Genomic DNA, 21,816 nt, shown 5'->3' on the forward strand with positions numbered 1-21,816 from the left:
TTTCACAGTTTTGCCCTTCCTGTCCTCTTTGCTAAAGTGGAATGGTCATGTGTTTTAAGGTATGGGGGCGGTGGGCGGATTAGGGCATTTGCGACGGGGCTGGGAGTTTCAGCGCTAAATTCTTTCATCCCGCGCTCATTGTTTCTGTCATATTCGGTGCCTTTGAGGTTTTTTTTTCCCCCAGCGTGGTAGTGTGGGGCTCACAGTTCAGGGTACGCTGAAGTTTGGACTCCAGGCAATAAAGATACGAAGCCAAACAGACTACAGGGTGCCTTTCTAACCTGGGGTAAAAGCTCAATATTAATCTGAGGTGAATTATTGCTTCATGCATGGTAATTCCTTACCACAGTATAGATTGCGATTTTTATCGAAAGTTCACATTCCAAGTTTTGCATTCGGTAATGTATAACAATATTTAGTTGACGGGCTGTGAAACCTTTGTTATTCCCCTAGCATCTAGAAAGAATGTTCCCTTTTCGCATTTGCGTGTGATTTGTATAAGATAAAATCTCTCCCTGGTGGGAAAAGGCCAGCTATGGGCTCTCAGCCACACAGAGCTAACGACATAGCCAAGGCCCTTCACTGCAGCTACCTGACCCAAATGTGCACCAACTGAGCTCCTAAGAAGCCTGTTTTATGTGTGTTTGTTTCATTTTGTTTCTGCTTGTTATGGGCCAGATTTAATCCATTGTCCGTCATGCATAAAATAAGGAGTTTAAGTGAAACGTTTAGAGCAGGGGTGTCAAACTCCGGGCCAGGAGGGCCACAGTGTCTGCTGGTACTTGTGGTTTCCTTTCAATCAGCAGCTAATTAAGGCCTTGAGAACAAGGTGTGTGGACTCTAGCCAATGAAAGACTTTGAAACGTATCTCTCGTGCTGAAACACACCAAAAACCAGCAGACACTGCGGCCCTCCAGGACTGGAGTTTGACACCCCTGGTTTAGAGGTTCAGCTTACTTATTTTCCCCACTGGAAAAATGGCTGTACATTCCATAGGAAGCCAAGTGCCTCTCTCCCCCAACCCTGTGTCCAAAACGTCACTCAAAGGGCAGTTAATGGAGGTTACCTCAGCCTGCATCAGTGCAGCTAGAGAGTCAGGCTCAAGGATAACCCACAGCTGACACAGTCCTGGCAGGGGCGGTGGTGAGGCTTTTAAAAAAGCCTGTCTTTGTCACACACTCCGAGACAGGGCAGGGATCCAGGGAAGGAGCTGGACTGGCCGCATTCCATACACGAATTGCCTTTTTATTGTGCTCATTATATATATTTTTAAAGGCGGAGTGATCCATCTATTATCTTTTCATTTAAAAACGTGATGTTTACACAACTCAGGCAGCGGGGTTTTGCGTGAGATGAAATACCGAGGCTCGTCCTCGGATTACATCTCAGAGTAAGCGCCGGGTTATTCAGCGCCGTTCATGTGTGCTATTAATGCGGCGTGCTCGAGACGCCGTACGAGTTCCCTGAATGCGCTGTTAGCGTACGGAGACGCTGCGATTATTTCACTCTAAACTTAGATCCGAAAACAATCGGGCGTAATTACGAGTGACATGTTGTTTTTAGGCTTACGGTGCCCTCGCGGAGCACAATGGGGAAATGAGCTACGAGACAGCGTGAGAGGGAGAGAGTGAGACGTTCTCCTTCAATGTTATCGTAGTATCGTAAATAATACATCTGCTATCCTGCGTCGGTATGACCCTACATGGCGATGGAGCCATGCCAGTTTTGCAGAACGTGAAATTTAATTAGAGGGAAGTGAAGACGATGACAAAAACAGAGACGTCATCCGTGCTCTAATATGCAATGTTCTCTCGGGATGAAGTTCAATGGATAAATCCCTAGATAAGCATGAGAAAGTGCAGATGACCTATGACCTGTAATCTTTATCTTCCTTCGGTCAGTCTTTCATCAGGCTAGCTGGGGGGGACTCTAGCTCTTCCCGCCCGCTCTTCCCTGGCACCGCTTGTCTTTCTCTCGCTGATAACACAGGGCCACTCCACAGATCTGCCGACCGCGTGTCTTCATCTGGAATTTGAGCCTCGGCTACATGTGAACCTTCACACTTTCTGAGCTTTAGACTGCAGGGCGAGGAGCGCTAGCTTCCCCCTCTTGATTGTTTGTTTCCCTCCTTCCCCGTTTTCCAAAGGTTAAAAAGCTGCAGTTTGGAAAATAAATGCTAGTTCTCACGTCTTGTCATCAGCCTCAATCAATGTGAAAGATGGCAGGCACTAGCGGGGCTAGGATCACAGCTCTCTGTCCTGAGCCTGAGTAAATAAATAATTCACACACAGACCAAGCAATGGAAAAGCCCTTGTCGGGGTGGGAAATCGGTCAGAGGTACAGCGGTCTGTCCGAAGGGGACAGGAAACCCACAAGGGCCCAGCCAATCACTGAATTTGAGAGGGGGGTGCAGGAAGGCATGGCACATTGAATAATCACTCAATTTGAGAGAGGGGGGGTGCAGGAAGGCATATCATATTGAATAATCACTGAATTTGAGAGAGGGGGGGTACAGGAAGGCATGGCACATTGAATAATCACTGAATTTGAGAGAGGGGGGGGCGCAGGAAGGTATAGCATATTGAAGAGAGCCGTGATTAATATGAGGACAGGAGCGAAAGCCAGGTGGTGCACGCTGGATCTTACGTTTAAAACATTTTCTCTTAAGGCCCATTGACTTCACAAGCTCTTGTCAAAACACTTTACTTTTCAACCCCAATTAGGCACGTGTCTCAAATGAAAATGACCCGTAAATGTTTTATAAACAGACTCGGGTTTCCTTTAAACAGAGGAGCAGCTAACACACCGGTTTCTCACTGACACCACAACCGTACCATTCACAGCTCACCACCCGGCTAACCCACACGCAGCTCTGCAGCCCGGCTGAAGGAACGACGTTTCACCACCACCACAGATCCGAGCTCGTCATTTCCCACCCCACATACACGCACCGCCACACTCGTAAAAAAAGTTTTACTTTCCCAGTTAAAAAAAAGTAAAATAAACTGTCAAGTTATAACACACTGTTTAACAGACCGGCTAGTCGGCGAGCATGCTCAAATATGGGCCACTTTATGCTATGAGGAATTCCAGGCCTTGAAATTGAGCTGTAAATGACGAAGTGGACTCTAAAAAAAGGAGAGGACACCACGAACGTGTGGGCCTTCCTGGAGATAACCAGCCATGTTTGTTCTGACACCCATCTGTTTCTCTTACGGCGTAAACCCCCAGCATTTCTTCTAACACTTCTGCACTGATTACAGAGTCTGAGAAGGGGAGACTGCCAGCACAGTGCAGAGAGACTGTGTCATCAACACCATCTGGTAAAAGCATTTGAGCAAAATTATGAATACCTCAACGAGTCGTTGGGAGCGTAATTACATATTTTAAATCGCAGGGAAGAAATCACACGCCAGGTGTTAGAAGAGACATTCAGTCCGCACACAGAGTCGAGAGAGACAGAGGATGAGGGGAAAGAGAGAGGAAAGCAAACAGAAAAAATTCATATAAACTTTTTTGGAACGCTGAAGTAAAGAGGAAAGAAAGAATGTGATTATATGACTCCAGACTAAAATGCTTAACTTGCAGTATCTCTTCACGGTCAGAGATAGACATTCAGCACAGTGGCGGCTCAATGGTCCAGTGCAGGGCGTCATTGCAAAATACAGAAACAGACAAGCCTGGGAAGCCCGGTTCTGTTATTATTGGCAGAAAAACTACCACAGAAATTTCTCCAAGACAAAAAATGAATTCCCCCAGATTACTCATATATTGTTTGGGAGTATATCTGCCCCATTTTGCAAACTTGACTGACACAGACATGCTGAGAACGGGGCCTTCAGTCTTGGTTTCAGCCGTTTGCGTAGTCACGTGACATACGTCCACCCGAGAGAAATACAGTCGACAGTCAGCAGGAATGCGCTCTTCCATAATTATGATATTCAGATATTAGGTAGCACTTACCGAGTCAGGTACCACTTCATTTGAGTGAGATTGTTGCTTTGGTCTTTGTTTCTGCGTAATGACCCACACTCAGGAGGAAGTTGGGGTAATTGCAAGTTAACAGTGCAATGTCACCACATTTGACTGTGTTATTACCTATTTATCCTGAGCTGCAAAGTGCAAGCAGGAATTCCAAAGCACGTACGATCATCTAACCGCGCGTTTCCTCCCTGGTCCTGCAAGAACCTGCATACGTGTGTGAAGAGAAGCCTCCGAAATATATTGCTCACAAAAAAACAATACTGTCAATATGCTGTGTCAATAGCTGACACATGAAAATAGATATCTGCATTTTGTTAACAGAGCAGCCTCGTGATTAAATATTAAACTGAATCTGTTCATCGAGCCGATTACACAGCTGCAGTTACTGTATGTTACTGGTATTATCAGGCCTGCTTTGGGTAATGCTTAACTTGCAACTCTGAATGCAAACTGAAAAACCGAGTGCAGACTGAGAGAGGGAAAGACACCATCATGAGGTGGTACAGACAGAGGGAGGGAATATGAGTGTAGGTTAATGGGGTTCCCTGTAGCCATATGAGACTGTGCTGAGTGGAGGGTGACCCCTCCTTTTACCCGTTTCCGCTGGAACGAGGCGGTCAAGCTTTGAAAATAGTGATGAGGGCCCCGGCAGATGAACAGGAGTGGAAGATGTACCCTCGGCTAATGAGGTGTGACAAAGTGCGGTCGCCCTGCGTCCCCTACAGCCAGTCACACCAGAGGGAGGATGCAGCCTTTTACTGCAAAGTCACGGTGCTCAGCCCACAGCACCGACTCACCCACAAGAGCCTTACTGAGAAGAAAAGATTTATTCCGTCAGTAATGACCGTATCCAAGGTGCTTAAAATAACCCGGGAATACACCCAGGACACATTAAATATTTTACTGAACCAATGGTAGGTTGGGTAGGACAGACTTGATATAAATGATATAGATATAAATTATATAGATATATATCATATATATAGATTTGGAAAAACAAAATAGTAAAGCTATTTTTTAATTGAACCCTTTTTGACATGCTGTTTGATGAGGGACCTGGAGCCTTTGAGTCTGAGTGGGAACCCCTGGAACAGAAAAGCCCTGTTTAGAGGCGTGCTGAAAAGTACAACATGTCCTACTGTAGTGTTAAGTACTGCACTAGATCATAACCGCACTGAATGCTGGGTATGCATATTCACACTCGCAGACCTGCGGTGGACTCGCAGGACTCCGTAATAACAGACCACACAGAACCGGCCCCCGCGCCTCCGTAAAGAGAGCTCTTAAAACAGTTTTTACGGACGGAACTCTTCGGTCCCCAGCCGGGCCGTAACACGGCTGGAAGCGCACTTCGTGCCTGGGTTCGTTCCGTGGGAAGGTGGTCCCCGGGTCGTGCCCCGCGGGCCCGCCCGCTCCTCGGCGAGGCATCCGGGGCTCCTGGCGCGGAGGGCGGACGGGCCCCGCGACGGAGGCGCGGCAGACAGACGCCAGCGGAGCGGGGCCGCCTCTGTGAGGAGGAGCAGCCGCAGGCATCCGCTGTGTGAGAGAGTGTGGCTCTACTCCGCCTCACAGGCCTCATCAGAGACTCCATTATAATTACTCCTCCATACTGCCCTGCTCCTGCCAGCACTAGCACCGCTCTCTCTATCTATCTCTCTCTCTCTCACTATCTCTCTCTCTCTCTATCTCTCTCCCTCTCTCTCTCTCTATCTCTCTCTCTCTCTCCCTCTCTCTCACTATCTCTCTCTCTATCTCTCTCTCTCTGTCCCTCTCTCACTATCTCTCTCTCTATCTCTCTCTCTCTCTATCTCGCTATCTCTCATCCTCTCTCTCTGTCTCTCACTCTCTCTAAGGTGTGTCTGACAGCTCTCTCTCTATCTCGCTATCTCTCATCCTCTCTCTCTGTCTCTCTCTCTCTAAGGCGTGTCTGATGGCTCTCTCTCACTCGATCTCTCTCTCTCTCTAAGGCGTGTCTGACGGCTCTCTCTCACTCTCTCTCACTCTCTCTCTCGTGCCCAGACGTGATGGCACTCCCAGCAGACAGAGGTGAGGGGGTTTCCTGAGTGTGGGGGTTCCAGATCAGCACCTCGAGAGAAGATGAACTCAATGCTCAGAGCCGGTGACCATATTGTGCCAAGAGACACAGGTTCACTCTTAAATAAATGTTTTGACATTTTGTTTTTATCATGACTAGCTAATTTATGCCAAAGGCAGGTTGCTTTTGTTTTCTTACATAACATTTAAAAGGTGATGCATCTATCTTTGCCGCAATAAAGGTGACATGGCTTCATAATTATTAGAAGTACACTGTTTTGTTATGTAAAGCATAAAAAAATTGTAGAAGAGTTTTTTTTAGTTTTTTTTAAGTGCTTCAGTCAAGTGAAATGTGACTGACTAACTGACTAAATGAGTTCCACTCATAATGCAGTACCTGCAATAAGAGGTGAGGTTTTACATCAAAGGATATATCTATCATGAAAATAAGCTTTTTACAATCAAGATTTAAGAATCCCATTGCCCCACCTATGCCCTTATTTCTTTTAACACCGGTACATGTTGATCACGTCTCTTCGTAAAACCGAACTTTGAGCGGACATCCAAAACCTTGAGTGGTATCTAAGGTGTCAGTTCTATTGAAAAATGTGCCAATGGAGAAAAAGTCAGTGTACTCTTACAGCACTACGATGTGACAAGCTTGAGAGGAGTGTGGAGTGAGCTCTTCTCAATCACAGTCAGTCAGCTACAAGTACCCACAGTCACACCAGAGGCCCCCAAAGGCTGAAGAAAAAATCCTGGAGAGTGTGAAGCAGCGCGGCTGCCAAAGGTGCCGGAATGTTCCTCTGAGAATGAACCCTGTCAAACATGCACACAAAAAAGACGGTTATTGAATACAGACCGCACTGTCTGGAATTCGGTTCAGTCGAGGGGGGACGGGCACCCTTTATGTTCTATTTAGTGTAACGTGAGCTACAGAGACATGATATACAATGACACAGCTCACTGGATGGAGCGATACAGGCTGGATTTTCCTGTCTAGCGTGAAATTCAAAACTCAAGCTTTTTTTTAATGAAAGAACACTTTCAAAAAACACCAGCCAAAACATCGAGCTTTTTTTATGATACAGATATTCAGTCGTGCTGAATTCACGATAGGAGAATTTACTACGACAGATATCTCAGAACCACGAGACCAATGGTGAGTAATACCCTTCTCGCTCAGGAGAAACAGAGAATCCGTTCCACTCAGACTGGATTGAGGGAAGGCCTTTGTTCCCCGGCGCTGATTGGGCCAATCAGAGACGGGGAGGCCGGGCAGTGCACACCCTCAGGTTGCGGAGACAGCAGAGTAAAATTAGCTCTGAAGAAAATCTGAAGCAGCAGAACGACCGACGCTAATGCTAATGTATCACGCCAAGAAAAAGAAAGTGAAATGCGTGAATCATGCTCCTTAAAGAAAGAGCTGCTTTTGCCCTATGCTTACAGACACACGGCAGAAGATAATTCAAACCAGCTCTAATACGGACCACAGAAGCATAAATAATTGAATAAAATAGGGAGTGGTTCTATTAAATGCACCAGTAAATTGCCTGACAACATACTCCCCCATGAGCCTCTTTGAAAAGCCCGGATCTGCAAGGCTTCTAAGCTACTGCCAGGACCCATGTGGGCGCATCTTGGTGTGCTATTTTGGAAGCTGAGCCATACTTTGCCACATCGATTGGTATTTCGTGTACCAAATAAGTCTTGTCATTTTTTTTTTCTCTGTCGTGGAGTGATGTAACATTAAAATGGTTTAAAAGCTCCTGGCAGTAGTAAGGGAAAGAGTGAGTTTTAAGAGAGGGAACAGAACCTGATAGGAAAACCATACCAAGGTGTGTGAGGTCAGCGTAAAGCACATTTCTGTGAGCTTAGTCAGCCTCTGGAACTGTATCTGAACCTCCCAAAAAAAATGCGATGTGGTGACTAACAAGCTCTATGTCACACAGAAAGGGGAAAAAATGTGTCTTTTCCAGAGTATGGCTTGATTTATCCTGAAAAGAAATGGACTATTCCAAGAGTTTACAATTAGATTACAGAGAGCAACCAATGACAGTTCTTCCAGAACTATCCAGCAGCGCCTTGGGTTGACTGGGGCTGTAAGACGTGCCATTGTTTCCACTGATCCGAGTTCACCCCAGTTCATCCAGGAGCACAAGCTGCGGCAGATGTGGCCATGCCAGCGCTGGGGAGTCCCTTGTTAACCTCTGACCCAGTGGTGCAGGTTTCCTGCCCGGCCAGAACCAAACTGAGCCTTAAACCCCTAAGAAACAGCTGACCACGATTCCTCCAGCCGCTCCGGGGCTGCTGGGCTTTGGAATCCGCACTGCTGCACTGAAGCCAACCCACACTGTCCACAGAGAGGAAGACACCACGCTGCGGCGGCCATCTTTGCATGCCTATGTTTCTTCAAACGCTGACAGTTGGAGCATCAAAATGGCTTCCATCTTTCAAGATAGTAGCAGTCCCTAATCATCCCTCTTGTAATTAAAAATAAAATAAAATATGCATATAGAACCCATTTCAGTATCTGTACATGCAAGTCTCTCGGTAGATCTCTCAGCAAACTGTTAACTTTGTGAGATCACCCTTTTGAAAAACATATTTGTTTTATAAAATGTCAAGACATAATGGAAAAGAGTGCTGTGTAAACAGTGCTTGGCATTTTCCTGCTTTTTGGTTCATACACATTCAGGATCAGTTAAAACACGGTTTTTATTTAAATTGTTATTAATTGATGCAATCAAATGACGGGTACTGCAATGCCTTCCACTGTGAATGGTATACAGAGTAGAGTTTAAAAAGTCATGGTATGTGTGTGTGAAGCCGCAATGCCCTTTGTAAAACGGGCTTTACAAATAAGTACTGAGCTGAACAGCGGGGGGAACATGCCGCTGGTGTAGGTGCAGGAGGACGGAGGGAGGAGGACACTCACACTGGTGCTGTCACTCACCCCGGAGGTGGGATACACCGTCCAGCCCAGCTCGGCAGTGGCTGTCGTGGAGTCCATCAGCGTTTCTGCAGAGAGAGAGAGGGGGAGGGAGAGGAGACGGGGGTCACTGAGGGCCCACAACCACGTTCTTTACGGCAGGTATACCTTGCACGCCAGCACACACATCCCTGAGCACGCACATCAACTTCACTGCCACTCGAGTCCAACCATCAAACCTTTTGCTACTGCACTGTTGGTTCCAAGGACTTCTATTAAATGCAATATACGGGAGGGGTGGGTAGGGGGGTCATCCAAGGTTAAAAGTAAATATCTTCTGGAAAGCTGAACGGACACGTGCTTAACATGTTTAGTGAATTCCAAAATGGAAACGGGTGGCATTGCTACCTTAGTCCCCAGTGCTTAGCAGTGGACGTGAGGGAGAGAACTAATTTAACCGTACTGACTGACCTCTGACACTTCTGGGGAGTCGCCATGTCCTGTCAGCTCTGGCTGTTAGCTGTGGATTTATCATGCTAGCATTCAGCAGAGGAGATTGGTGTTGACTGAAGAAGCACCGATTGTGTCTAAGACGGATTGGCTACGCTAGCTTGACCTCCCACCCCGAGATCCTCCCCAGTCACGATCAGTCAGCAGCCGATGTTGAGGGGCTTCAAAGTTTCCATGTTTACATTGGAATGCGCAAACTTCCCAGAAACCTACATACATTTTGCTTTGCATTTCAATCATCACTTCCATCATCATGAACAACTATGCAGACTGGTTTGCCCCTGAAAGTAGAGCAATGTTCCTTAGCGTATAACAGCAACACAAAGGGCTTTGCTAGATTTTCATTTGGCTGAATGGACAGATTTATGTAGAGGTTCATATTAAAACAAAAAACATCTGGACAAAATCACAAAGACTCTTCAAAATATATTTTGCATTATATGATGTGCTTTCTGGTATTAAATTAGATCAGTTTGTCCAATCCAAAGTGATATAGGATAATGATGGAAGACTTTGGCAGCTTTGGACGCATATGAACCTCATGAAGAATGTTACACTGCAATTCAAAACTCATAACAAAGAAAAAAAAATGAATTGGAACGCAAGCCCTGCTGGTGCATCTCTAAGTCCAAACGTCAATTCAGATAACGCACAAATGAGTCCATAAGTCAGAATCAACCGCACACAATAAAAGTGCCATCAAAGAACATTAGAGGGTGTGGCCACTTGAAACTGGGAAGGGTCAAACAGGCTCCCACATGAAATCTTAATAACAGTCCACAGCTTCCCAAGGCATTGCGCAAGAAACGGAACGGAAACTCCCTATGGCTTCTACCCTTCAAGTTACAAAAGGGGGAAAGGAGAGCGATAAAGAAAGCTAATGCTCACCTAGTGCTTCTCTTATAAGAATATTTATACAGGAGAGCCATGCAGTCCTGCAGGCTATACACAACCCAACCACCCTCCACCCCCCCAAATGTAATTTGGCAATAACATTTTGGCAAAAACATTAATAACATAGTGCTGAAAAGTGTTTTTTTAAAGAGGCTCCCAAATCTTCTCCACACCACCACAGAGTCCAGAAGATGCTGAGAGGGCAGAGAATCACTGGGTTTGGAATTCTTTTCAATCAACTAAATTATGCACAAATACAAACCAGAGGTCATCATTTAAGGCCAATTTTCCAAACCAGACTTCAAAAGACATTAGCTATAATTAGCATTTTGTTTTCTTCCAGAACCTCGTGGTTTCATAATCATGGTCCAGTACAGACGCATCCGTCTGGAGCCAGGTTACCCTGCTCAGGTGTCTCTCAAAACTATCATTACGGGCGTACTCCAGTGCGTCATTTCCGTCAGCTACTTGCAAGCACCACCCCCCAACCCCCGCAGTGAGAATAACCCTGGGTGCTTATATTCATCTCTTCCTCAACATCTCCAGAAAACACGTTCAGCTCCTCCTGGACCTCCATTCAGGAGGAATGTCAGTCAGAACGTAGAACCTATAGGACATCCCTTGAATCTTCTGACCCTCATCCTGTTTAAACATTGCAAGATTACCAAACAGTGGGCTGTTCCTTTGAACTCAGTGGTGCCCAAAGGCACCGGTTCAGTGAACCTCCCTGGCACAATCTCAGGACAGGCCCTCAATAAAGATGCTTGGCACGCTGTTCTGGGTGAGTCATGTACAGCAGTCCGCCCTAGACTCTCTGTTGAGATGCCAATACACAGGAAACTCGATACCCCCTGGATTAGCGTCTGTAAGGGAACACCAGGGCCAATTACGGGGTTATTCCCAGCATGCCTTTCCGTTTGTCCGGTGATCCTCCACACCCAACAGAGAGCCGTGACATACAGACACGCACATTCCAGAGATGCCAGACTTCTCCTGGGAGAACCTCCAGAGACACACCTACCTCCTTTATTTCCCCGGGCTAATTAACGCAATGCAAGTCGTCCGCTCACTGCAGAGGTGTGCGGGAAACAAACACTTCCAACAAATAGCAGGTGAGCGGAGGTTCTCTGTCCGCCAGTGCAAACCAGGATTTTTGTGTGCACATCCTTTAGAAACAGAGCTTTGCTCTCCACAATGGGCAGCTGATTGTAAATCACTATTTCGAAATAGAATTCACTAACTACACATGAGTAATGACTCAACGGGCTCTCAGGATTGATCCCATTACTGGCAGAGGCAGTGGACATGCGCTGGACTGCAGACACATTCCTCAGTGGAGAGAGAGAGTGAGGGAGAGAGAGAGAGAGAGAGAGAGAGAGAGAGAGAGAGATGGGGGGAGGATGCAGGGTCAGGATCCCATCATTCCATTCCACTGGATGGAGGGCAGAGGGGGACAGAACACATCCACCCCCCCCCAAGTTCCTCCTGATTCATATTCATCTGAAACCCTTTGCTTTCAATTAACAGGGTTTTGCATGCACCCAATTTATCTCGAGGAACGCACACAATCTCGGAGACACATAATAGCATGCCTCACATTTCCCTCCGTTTATCGCAAAGCCCTAAATCATATAATTACCGGACTGAAATTGTGCTGGCATAGCCATTGATACAACAATGTAATGCAGATTGCTGAAGCCCGGATCTTTGTCACACGGAGAGGGCGATCGTTACGAGGCGCAGCGATAACGATAATCAAGGCGGTAGAAAAGGACCGCTTTCTGTGATGCAGAATAGAATGAGAGCCGGCGGTGTGGTGTGGTGGCTGAACCGCACCTCGAATGTCACCAGTTTAAAACCACAGCTACCTACGTAATTCACACTACGCAACGCACTCCTTGTCCGTGTCATCCACATTACCCACACTGAATTCAGGCAATTCCTACAGTAAACTGGGGAGCCAAGGGCATGTGTTCTGAGAGTAAATAATGCAATGGCGCGTAATTAACTCCCCTTACAGATAGTACTATCAGCAGCACAGTGACCCCCAGATGAGCATTCCCCACATGCGAGGGAAGGGCTGCCAGCTACTGCTTCCCAAAAAAGCACCAGCGATTTAATACCAGCCCTGTGCTGCCAGTCTGCCAGAGATATTGCTTCATCTGCCCTCTAATAATTAAAATACCAATGCGGACAGGGCCAGACAAAAGAAATTATGTCTGCAGTGCAGTCATGCCTCTAACTGAATGCTGGAGAAGGCCCCTGGAGGGGGCGGGTTGAATTTGGAGAGGTAGGTAAATGCTGTGCCAACATGGTGAAGGTGTAGTAAGTGCTTAGTATATATAGATATGTCCACATCCTTATATGGGAGTTACTCCAGGCTGGGGGAGGGGGGGCAGGGTGGTTGAATGTGGAGAGGTAGGTGAGTACCAGTGCCAACATGGTGAAGGTGCAGTAAGTGCTTAGTGCAGGGGTGTCAAACTCCAGGCCAGGAGGGCCGCAGTGTCTGCTGGTATTTGTGGTTTCCTATCAATCAGCAGCCAATTAAGGCCTTGAGAACAAGGTGTGTGGACTCTTTAGCCTTCGAAATGTATCTCTCGTGCTGAAACACACCAAAAACCAGCAGACACTGCAGCCCTCCAGGACTGGAGTTTGACACCCCTGGCTTAGTGTATATAGATATGCCCACATCCGTATATGGGAGTTTCCCCGGGCTGGGGCATGTTTCAGGTGAATAAAATGATGTGGGGATTTGCTCTTACTGCAGTGTCAGCGGGAGGGTGCGAGAGCGGTGTTAGAGGAGAGGCACAAAGGCCCTTTCTCGAACCACACAGGTCAGCAGGGCTGTTTCTGCTGACCTTTGGGCTTTTATGAACAGGGGACGACTGGGGGCTTCAGTAGAATTCACCAGCAACCAGCGCTCATGCAGACAGAAAGAACCTACTGCATATCACAGCCACAATTACATATAACGTGGGCTAGTGTTGGAACAGTGAGCAGTTTTACACCACACTGTGCGCTAGTGGTAGGGCAGTGAGCACCATACTGTGCATTGTAAGGGTAAGCACTCATACCATGCCCTATAACACCCTGCAGGTGGATCCAACAGCTATTACAGCCACATGATTGCAACTCTGATACAGTGGGTTCCGATGTCTGGCTTTCCCAGCCCAATGGCACACCTGTGCATGTTAAGAGCGGGTTAAGGCCTGGAGCCTGGGACAGCTGCACCACTTTTACCGAGGTGAAGTTCGGGGTGTGAAAAGCTTCCACACGCAGGATGGAGTGTGGCCAGAGATAAGTAGACTCCGGTGTTTGTTTGTATGAGGTGGATGTGTTACACCACGTACTATCACTGTCACTTGACAAACTGAAAGCTATCTCTGGCACGCACACACAAGGTGTAGGTGAGAGGACTGCTCTGTTCTCTGAGGGGAAGAAGAAGGCCACACTTCAGACAGGATATTCCACACAACCTGCTGTCCTCTTTCCACAACATACTCTGCTTTACAAATCTTTCACAACAATCCTTAACAGAGCGTCTCTCTAGCTATACTGTACCTCTCTACAATGCTCCACTGCATTCACTGGAACTAGACAACTTTGACTGAAGCCTGTCCGTTTATCTTTGTTTTGTCCTAATTTCCGAGCCGACTTGCTGGCCCACTTTTCTCTCCCCCTCTGGCTGGGTGGTCCCAGGGCTGAGCACGTGAGCGGGGGAAAGCTCAGAAGAGCCGGACGGCTGGGTGTCTGGCTGGGGAGAGAGGGAGCACCGGAAAGGAAGAGGAGAACTTGGGGTTGGGGTTATTTTGGGGTGCAGAAGGCCAGTTAGTAGCGAGAGCCCCTGATGACGGCTGGGGGGTCTACTCTCATGGTGTTTATGGCCTAGAACAGACGTGCCAAGTCCTGTTCCCGGAGTTCTACTGTCTTGTAGGTCTTCACTCCAACCCTAACAAAGTGCCTGGTAGAACTCCAGGAACAGGGTTGAGAGCCAATGGCCTAGGGGAACTCCACACATGGCCAGACACGAACACATACAGTACACGCACATACACACTCACAAATGACACACACCACGCACACACATGTAAAAACAAACACTAAAGCATAACAAATGACACACACACACATAAATGCAAATGTACACACACAGGCCCGCACACACACACCGACACACACACACACACAGCCGCTGTCCCAGCTCATTAGTCTGGCTTCACATTTATACAGTTGTGCCTTCCTCCTCAAATTCCCTTTCTTTGTTGTTCATTGATTACTGTGGGCAGAGTCATTCGGCAAATTCCAGAGGAGGTAATGTAAGAATATATTTTCAATATTGCACAAGTGATACATAACGCGCCGTTTGAATGTGAGACAGGACATGTTTCATTTTAACGATCTCGCACCCGGTCATTACCCCATCGAGTGGCAGTAAATTTAATACGTCAGTCCGGGTTTAAACTCATTAGAACATCTTGTTTAGGGTTTCTGGCAGGAAACATACGCCTTGAACTATTACAGCGAGACATAAAATAGTACCCCCTTAAAAATCTGAGTTCTAGATGATAATGCATTAAAGTAAAAGCAGCAAAGCTACGGACGCAGAAGTGGTCTGAAATGAAAAGAAAGGTGGCATTAAAGGGTCACTCAGCGGTGTAGTGGAGGTAATGCGGTCAGAATAATAAGAACACAAAGTGAGTCGTTGGCCAGCAGGGTCACAAACACTCCTCGGCATAACGAAGGGCAATGAAGTGGTGGTCACGTGACCATAATTTAATAATAAAAAAGTACTTTGTGCAGTGATTAAAGCAATATACCCGGCCAAACTATTGCAGCCTGGGGAAAATTATCCCTAAAGAAATCTTGTATCAGCAACATATTCCTTTTTGCTGTCATTTCTGTTGTTGTTAGACTGTTGAGTTCTTGCAGCGCAGTTGAGCATCATTGATTGGTGAGAGTAGACCAGTAGGGTTTGCTCTTTTCAGCCTTGTTGTGAGAGCAGCTACGTTATTTGTGCTAGGCGCCCCTAAGCAGAGGGGTGGAGGGTCGCAGTGGCCAGCGTTTTGGTGGTGAATGGCAGCACACCATTTGTTGCCATGGCTGACGACACAAACAATGCCACTGTCACATGGTTAACAGCACACACAGAGTCCAGTCCGACAGTATCACAGAACTGCAAGCTGAGCAACAGACCAAACGGTAAATGGTTGGCATTTATATAGCAGCTTTATCCAACGCTCTGGCACCAACCAGCTCGTCAGGAGCATTTTGGGGTTGGGTGTCTTGCTCAGGGACACTTCGACACACCCCAACTGCTCTTACCTCCTGAGATAATGCCACCCCATCATAGTGGATGTATTTGCCAAACAAAGCCCACTGTAAGATTTTAATAATCTTAAACTTCTCACAACATCATGTAGATGCTACAATATCGTTGTGCTGCTTTGAAGTCATGGTAATGTTCTAAACAGGTTTTCAAAGCATCAGGACAGCGTACTGGGAAAAGCGAAACCCTTGGATTGGGAAAATCCTTGCACACAAAACGGTGCACGATGGCCTTAGCGACAGCAGACGAGCACCGCGTGTCGCCACCAGTTGTGGTCTGTGTCACCGACGGTCGTGGTCTGTGTCAGTGCTGGTGTCACCATCGGTTGTGGTCTGTGTCGCTGCATCTCTTGCCCCCTTTCATTAGCGCCTACGGTCTCCCCCTCTCCCCCTGGAATCACGCCTTCTCCTTTCAGGCTTTTAATGGGCCTGTACATCCCCAAAGTAAAGTGTAATTATTTACTCTAACGTTCCCCGCAGGGAGGCTCTGAGAGCCAATTACCGTGCTGTCCCTGCTCTCCGCCCCCTCCAACTCCTCGCTCCGCCTCTTGCCCCGCCCACCTCACCCAGATCAGGCTCTGTGGGGACCGGCGGCTTGAAGCCAGCTGCGAGACGGAGCGCTGATTGCTTTTCAGTCAGATTACCACTCCGAGAGGAAAGAGTAACCACCGGCAGAGCCGTTTTCCAACGGCCGGCCTTGCGTCACTCAGAATTACAGCAATCCCGATGCCCTGGTTACTGAAACTGCGAAAAGCTTGCTGTTCTTTCCACGCCATTAACAGCCCCCTCCAGAAGAAGCCTTGCCTTATTTTAGCGTGCGCTATTACCGACAGTCAACGCAGATGGCGAGCAAGCTTCACTTGAATATCGCACTGCAAATGTAACGAAACGGGATTGGCCCGATCTTTTAATGGAGACGCTGCTTTCTTCTGCGTTCTCCAAGGGAGCACTGCGCTCAGGACCAAACGGCAGAAACACAGCCAGGAAGATCTCATTTTCCACCCAATGCCAGATGTCTGGCCGTCTTCCGAAATGCTACATTAATATTTGGAGAAGAGGGGAAAAACACGAGCTAGGAAAACTAGATTTGGAATGTGCATCTTGACTGTGCAGGCTAGGGCTTACAAAAACAGAACATACTAGCTATTCTAAGTAATCTCACACAACCATTCCGCCAACCCCTCCCCCAATGCAAGAGCCTTACATCACGTCAGTTATACCTGCAGGAAACTCGCACGGAACTGTACGAATCACTCTGCGTCAGGATGACAGCTCCTGAAACATCATAACTAATCGACTTGATGGAAGTAATTACAGCAAACGTACAACACCTTAGCCAGAGGCTTGGAGTGATGAGAGACATGCAGAGGGCAGGCGCAGAAGCACGGAGGACCAGATCACCACCGGGGGAACCTGGCCTTTCTCACGGCGGGCGCTTCTATGGAGCTGCGGCAGCTCTTCCGTCTCCTGGATCAAAGGGTCCGGGCCGCCCAGCTCCGCAGGAGAGCACGGACCCACCGGGGAGACGGGCCTCAGCTCCCAGCCAAACTCTGCTACGCCACACTGGCCGTGAGTTCAGCACTCCTGCCAAGGAACTGCCAGGGAGAATATCTTCTCATAACAGGAGCGAATACTTCATAATAATCATATTTAATTATTTAAACATCACTTCCCATATGGGCGCTCAAAGCGCTTTCTAAATTCCATCGAGGTGGGGTGAGTTACAGCGTATCGTGAAAGAAGGAGACTGAAACGATTGCTTTGCTAATGAGAAGTTATCACCAAGTGTAGCAGCAGAAGCAATGAGAGGTGTTTAATACAACAGCCAAGACCATCAGGCTCTGTTACACCATATAATATTTAAATAATGATCTGCAGTATTGATTTTCAGATTCTTTATACCGCATGTTTTACTTTTAATATATTAATGCTTTATTTGTGGTTGAAGTCAATATGTATGTGGTTTAAATGCAACCATTTTAGATGGCCTATGGCTGCTAAATGTGCACACACTATGTATAACACTCCAAAGTATGTTAAACTATGTTAGCCACAACGACAGACACCCTAATGAAATCCTTTAAAACTACATATAGTAAGACAAACCCTGAACAATTATTTTATTGATGGGATGGAAAACCACAATAAAGTGTTTTACAGCAACAAGAAAATTGGATTAAAGCCCCCTCGGTCCAAGGCAACCCGAGGTGAACTTTAAAAGCCATCTGCGCTGAGGTACATTGCAGAATTGATCTTGAGAGGAAACTAAGCTGCGGCAGACACACAATTCACTGCATTATGAGTCATTGGTGAAATGCAGGGAAATGCGCACAGGTTCCGCAGTAAAGCACCTGAGAGAGGAGCCAGGAGCAGGTGAAACACAGAGAAGTTACAGCCGCAGAGCCCTGAGGTGCCCGGGAAAAGGGCATTCCTCATCTCTGCACTGTTATGGTGTTGGTGGGGGTCTACTATTCAGTGATTGGAGAGAATTTCCTTGGAATCTAGGGCATTAGGAACATTCCTGAGCAGCTGCAGTTGGGCGGTCTGTAGGATAATGACCGCACTCATGAGCAGCTGCAGTTGGGCGGTCTGTAGGATAATGACCGCACTCATGAGCAGCTGCAGTTGGGCGGTCTGTAGGATAATGACCGCACTCATGAGCAGCAGCAGTCGGGCGGTCTGTAGGATAATGACCGCACTCATGAGCAGCAGCAGTCGGGCGGTCTGTAGGATAATGACCGCACTCATGAGCAGCTGCAGTCGGGCGGTCTGTAGGATAATGACCGCGCTCACACGCAGCTGCGGTCTGCGGTTATAATGACCGAGCTCACGCGGTTATAATGACCGAGCTCACGCGGTTATAATGACCGTGCTCACGCGGTTATAATGATCGTGCTCACGCGGTTATAATGACCGCGCTCACGCGGTTATAACACGCAGCTCGGGCCCAGCCCCAGCGTCTCCCGAGCGGCCGTCTCCTCCTCCTGGCCGGGCTGAGGAGCAGCGATCCCGGCCGGGAGCAGCTGCGGAGCGCTGTTCTCCCGGACACAGAGAGCCTTTGTTCGGCCATGATTGGATCCTTGTTTAGGAGGGCAGGACCTCAGGGACACGCGGGGAAGGTGCTGGGGAGGACTACCTGGCTGACGGACTGGCGGTATGTGGGCCAGGCCCTGTAATGTATTCCAGATTAGGAGATAAGCGCTCCCCGTACAGCGCTGCGGTTGTTTGAGCTCCCGGCGGATCCCCGGAGCCATTGTTCAGAGCGAGGACGGGAAACCTTATGCCTTAAATACACCAGCTCTCAAAAAATAACATTCGATAATGTTTTATGATATGTATCGAGCGCTTACATGCACGGTTGGGCACTGCGCCGTGTCCTGTAAGCCTAGAAGCAGCCCCCGCACCCTCCGTCAATGGCACAAGCCGCTCTCGATGGCTGCCAAAGCCTTTCGCCAAACAGGACCCTGAGGCTTACAAAAGCGAGGCAACCCGCGGTGAAACCGGAGAGGAACCGCGATTAACCTTTCAATGGACGACGGCTTTCTAAGTGCGTGCGTCTCGCTTATCACTCAATGTCCGAGCAATGAAATCTTCATTATACACAAATCACGCATTGATAACCTCTACATGAGTCGTAGTGCCTGTAGGAGATAAGAGCCAAAATGGCTTCTCCTCCCCGGGAGGTTTTGTACTCTGTTGACTCAGATGAACTGGTCTGGCTGGTGAGGCAGTTGGCCTCATCAGCGCTAGACTCTCACAAACTCTGAATTACACATGTAATCATTTATTTGATGTACTGTAAAGTTATACCAATCACATTCTGCATTTTATCATTCCTTTTATCTGGGCCAGAAGGCTCTTTGCCATTTCCAGTTAGTAGCTCTCACCCGCCCCCCCATTAAACATCTCGCATTACATAGCTACTCTCCTAAAAATGTGCACTTAATTATCCGAAGACATTAATATTAACCAATCAACGGGGCTCTGATGTTAATCCACCGAGCGGAAGAGTTCGCGGCTAATTGCACGTCCTTCAAGTTCGAACACAGCCGCAGCCTTGCCAGGAGGCTTCGTTTCAGCGTGCGGGTCCCGCTGTTTGGAGGAGACCCCGGCGACCGTGAGCCAGACAGCCGTAACATTTTCACAACGTCTGCCGTAAACAGTCATTACACCACCCCGGCTGTGTCCTGGAGCTGCAGGATGTGAGATACACGCTGGACGCAGCAGGGTGAGAACGTGTTCCCCTCCTCTGAACGTCCTATTGGGCATTCACGTCATTGCAGATGATAGAAAAAAGGTTTAGCTAACAGTTTGGAATCTACTAAAGTAATCCAGGAAGACAAAATCCAGAAGTCGGCGGAACCTTGGCAAATTAAGTTCAATGCAACTGAATGTAAAGTTCTACATGTGGGAAATAAAAATATAAGGCAGGATTTCTTTATGGGGGGTACAAAATTGGATAGTGCTCAAGTGGAAAAAGACTTGGGGGTAATAGTTGACCAAAGCCTTTCAGGTTCTAGTCAATGTACGTTAGCAGTAACAAAGGCCAACAGAATGCTAGGATACATAGCCAGGAGTATTGAGTATAAGTCCATGGAAGTTATACTCACTTTATACAATACTCTTATTAGACCACACTTAGAGTACTGTGTGCAGTTCTGGGGGCCGCACTATAAGAAAGATATAAAGCAGACCAGGCTTGATACTATTTAGTTTTCAGGCCACACTTAGGGGTAGGCCACGTCGAAACTACACTCAAGGTACACGTAGGGGTAGGAAAAGGCGAGCATTGCTGGGCTGAATGGCCTGTTCTTGCCATTACCTTGGGTTATGTTATGTTATATCATATTACATTATTTGCAAGCTACAGTAGCACCTCTCCAGGACATTCGGGGTTAACCAGGGGTCGTTTAGAGACAATCCCCTGGCATACAAATTGGACTGAACACTAGTCATTCCTTCGATCTAAAAGGAACAGCAAATAAAGTTGTTTGCAAAGACCAATAAGAACCCTAACAGAATGTGCACAGCTACAGTTCACATTCAACGACACTTGCAAAAATCCATAAAAACAACACAGACGATTGCACTCATTTCACTCATTTTTGCGTACAGTTGAGACGGCATATTTATGGGAATGACGGATAAACATTTGTCGGTTGGACGGGGCTTGTGGGAAGCAGAAGATGTCCCCATGCTAATCAGAACAGACAGAAGAATGCAGGAACAGCCCTGCCCAGAGGCGTCCTTCAACAAGCCTCCCAAAGAAAGTCAAGTTCAGAGCTGTTGTTTATGTTTGTAGAAATTCCTGGTGATTGGACACTTCTACAACACGATTAAAAGAAGCCGTATATCAGGTACCGGCGTCTGTGTGTGGCCACGGAAAACCTGGCAAATGAAGCTGTGGGGCGCGTCGTTCCCGTAACAGGCCGCCCAAAGCTCGCCTGTTCAGCAGACTCCAGCTGCCCCCAGCAGAAGAGGAGTTTTTCGGAAGAACGGGGCCGTAGTTTAGTCACGGAAAATCCAAAAAGACCTGGCGCGGAAGACCCGGCGTGCGCTAATCGCTGTGTAAACGCGTTACGTGCACGCTCGTACGCGGCTTGTACTGTGGTGAGAAGTGACAGGGCGCGTCGTGAAGCGCGGTAAGCACTTTGCAGCTGGTTGCCGTGGGCACAGCTCCCTTAGCTACCCCTGCGCGGGGCTGGTAACGACCGTCGGGGGGAAATAATCGAGTGCAGAAGAAGCCCGGCCTTTTATTACAAACATGAGTCACGGCGTATTCGCTCGAACCGCAACCTGACTGCCACCGCTGCCGGCAGAGCGGGGTTCTCGGCCTTTGAAGACGATACCGCAGTCTGTGTTCCTCAAACACGCTGCAGAACGAGGTTTATGAAGGTATCCAGATACCTCAGCCGACTCGCCGCCGTCACAGTCCGGTGAATGAATCCGTATCGATGTTTCTGCCTTGTAAAGCTGCCAGCTTCCTCAAGAACTCTCAAAGAAATCTAAACTAAACTTTAAAATGCCCTTTTCTGGAAATGGGGGGGAGGTGGGGAGGGGCGTTTAGCTGAATGCTACAATTACTGCACATTTAGATTCCGAAAAGATTCTTCGTTCAGCTGCAACCATATTCCCCG

General features: G+C 47.7%; 1 protein-coding gene across 1 annotated transcript in view; it reads right to left on the reverse strand.

The window, feature by feature from the left end:
• Positions 1-21,816, reverse strand: part of LOC133109515 (ephrin type-B receptor 2-like) — a 139,382-nt gene that overhangs the window by 70,923 nt on the left and 46,643 nt on the right. The window contains exon 2 of the mRNA XM_061218845.1: positions 8,957-9,039. Coding sequence (XP_061074829.1) covers positions 8,957-9,039 — 83 coding nt within the window. The remainder of the gene's footprint in view (positions 1-8,956; positions 9,040-21,816) is intronic.

The sequence above is a fragment of the Conger conger genome, chromosome 14, assembly GCF_963514075.1.
Source record: "Conger conger chromosome 14, fConCon1.1, whole genome shotgun sequence".
Taxonomy (NCBI): Eukaryota; Metazoa; Chordata; class Actinopteri; order Anguilliformes; family Congridae; genus Conger; species Conger conger.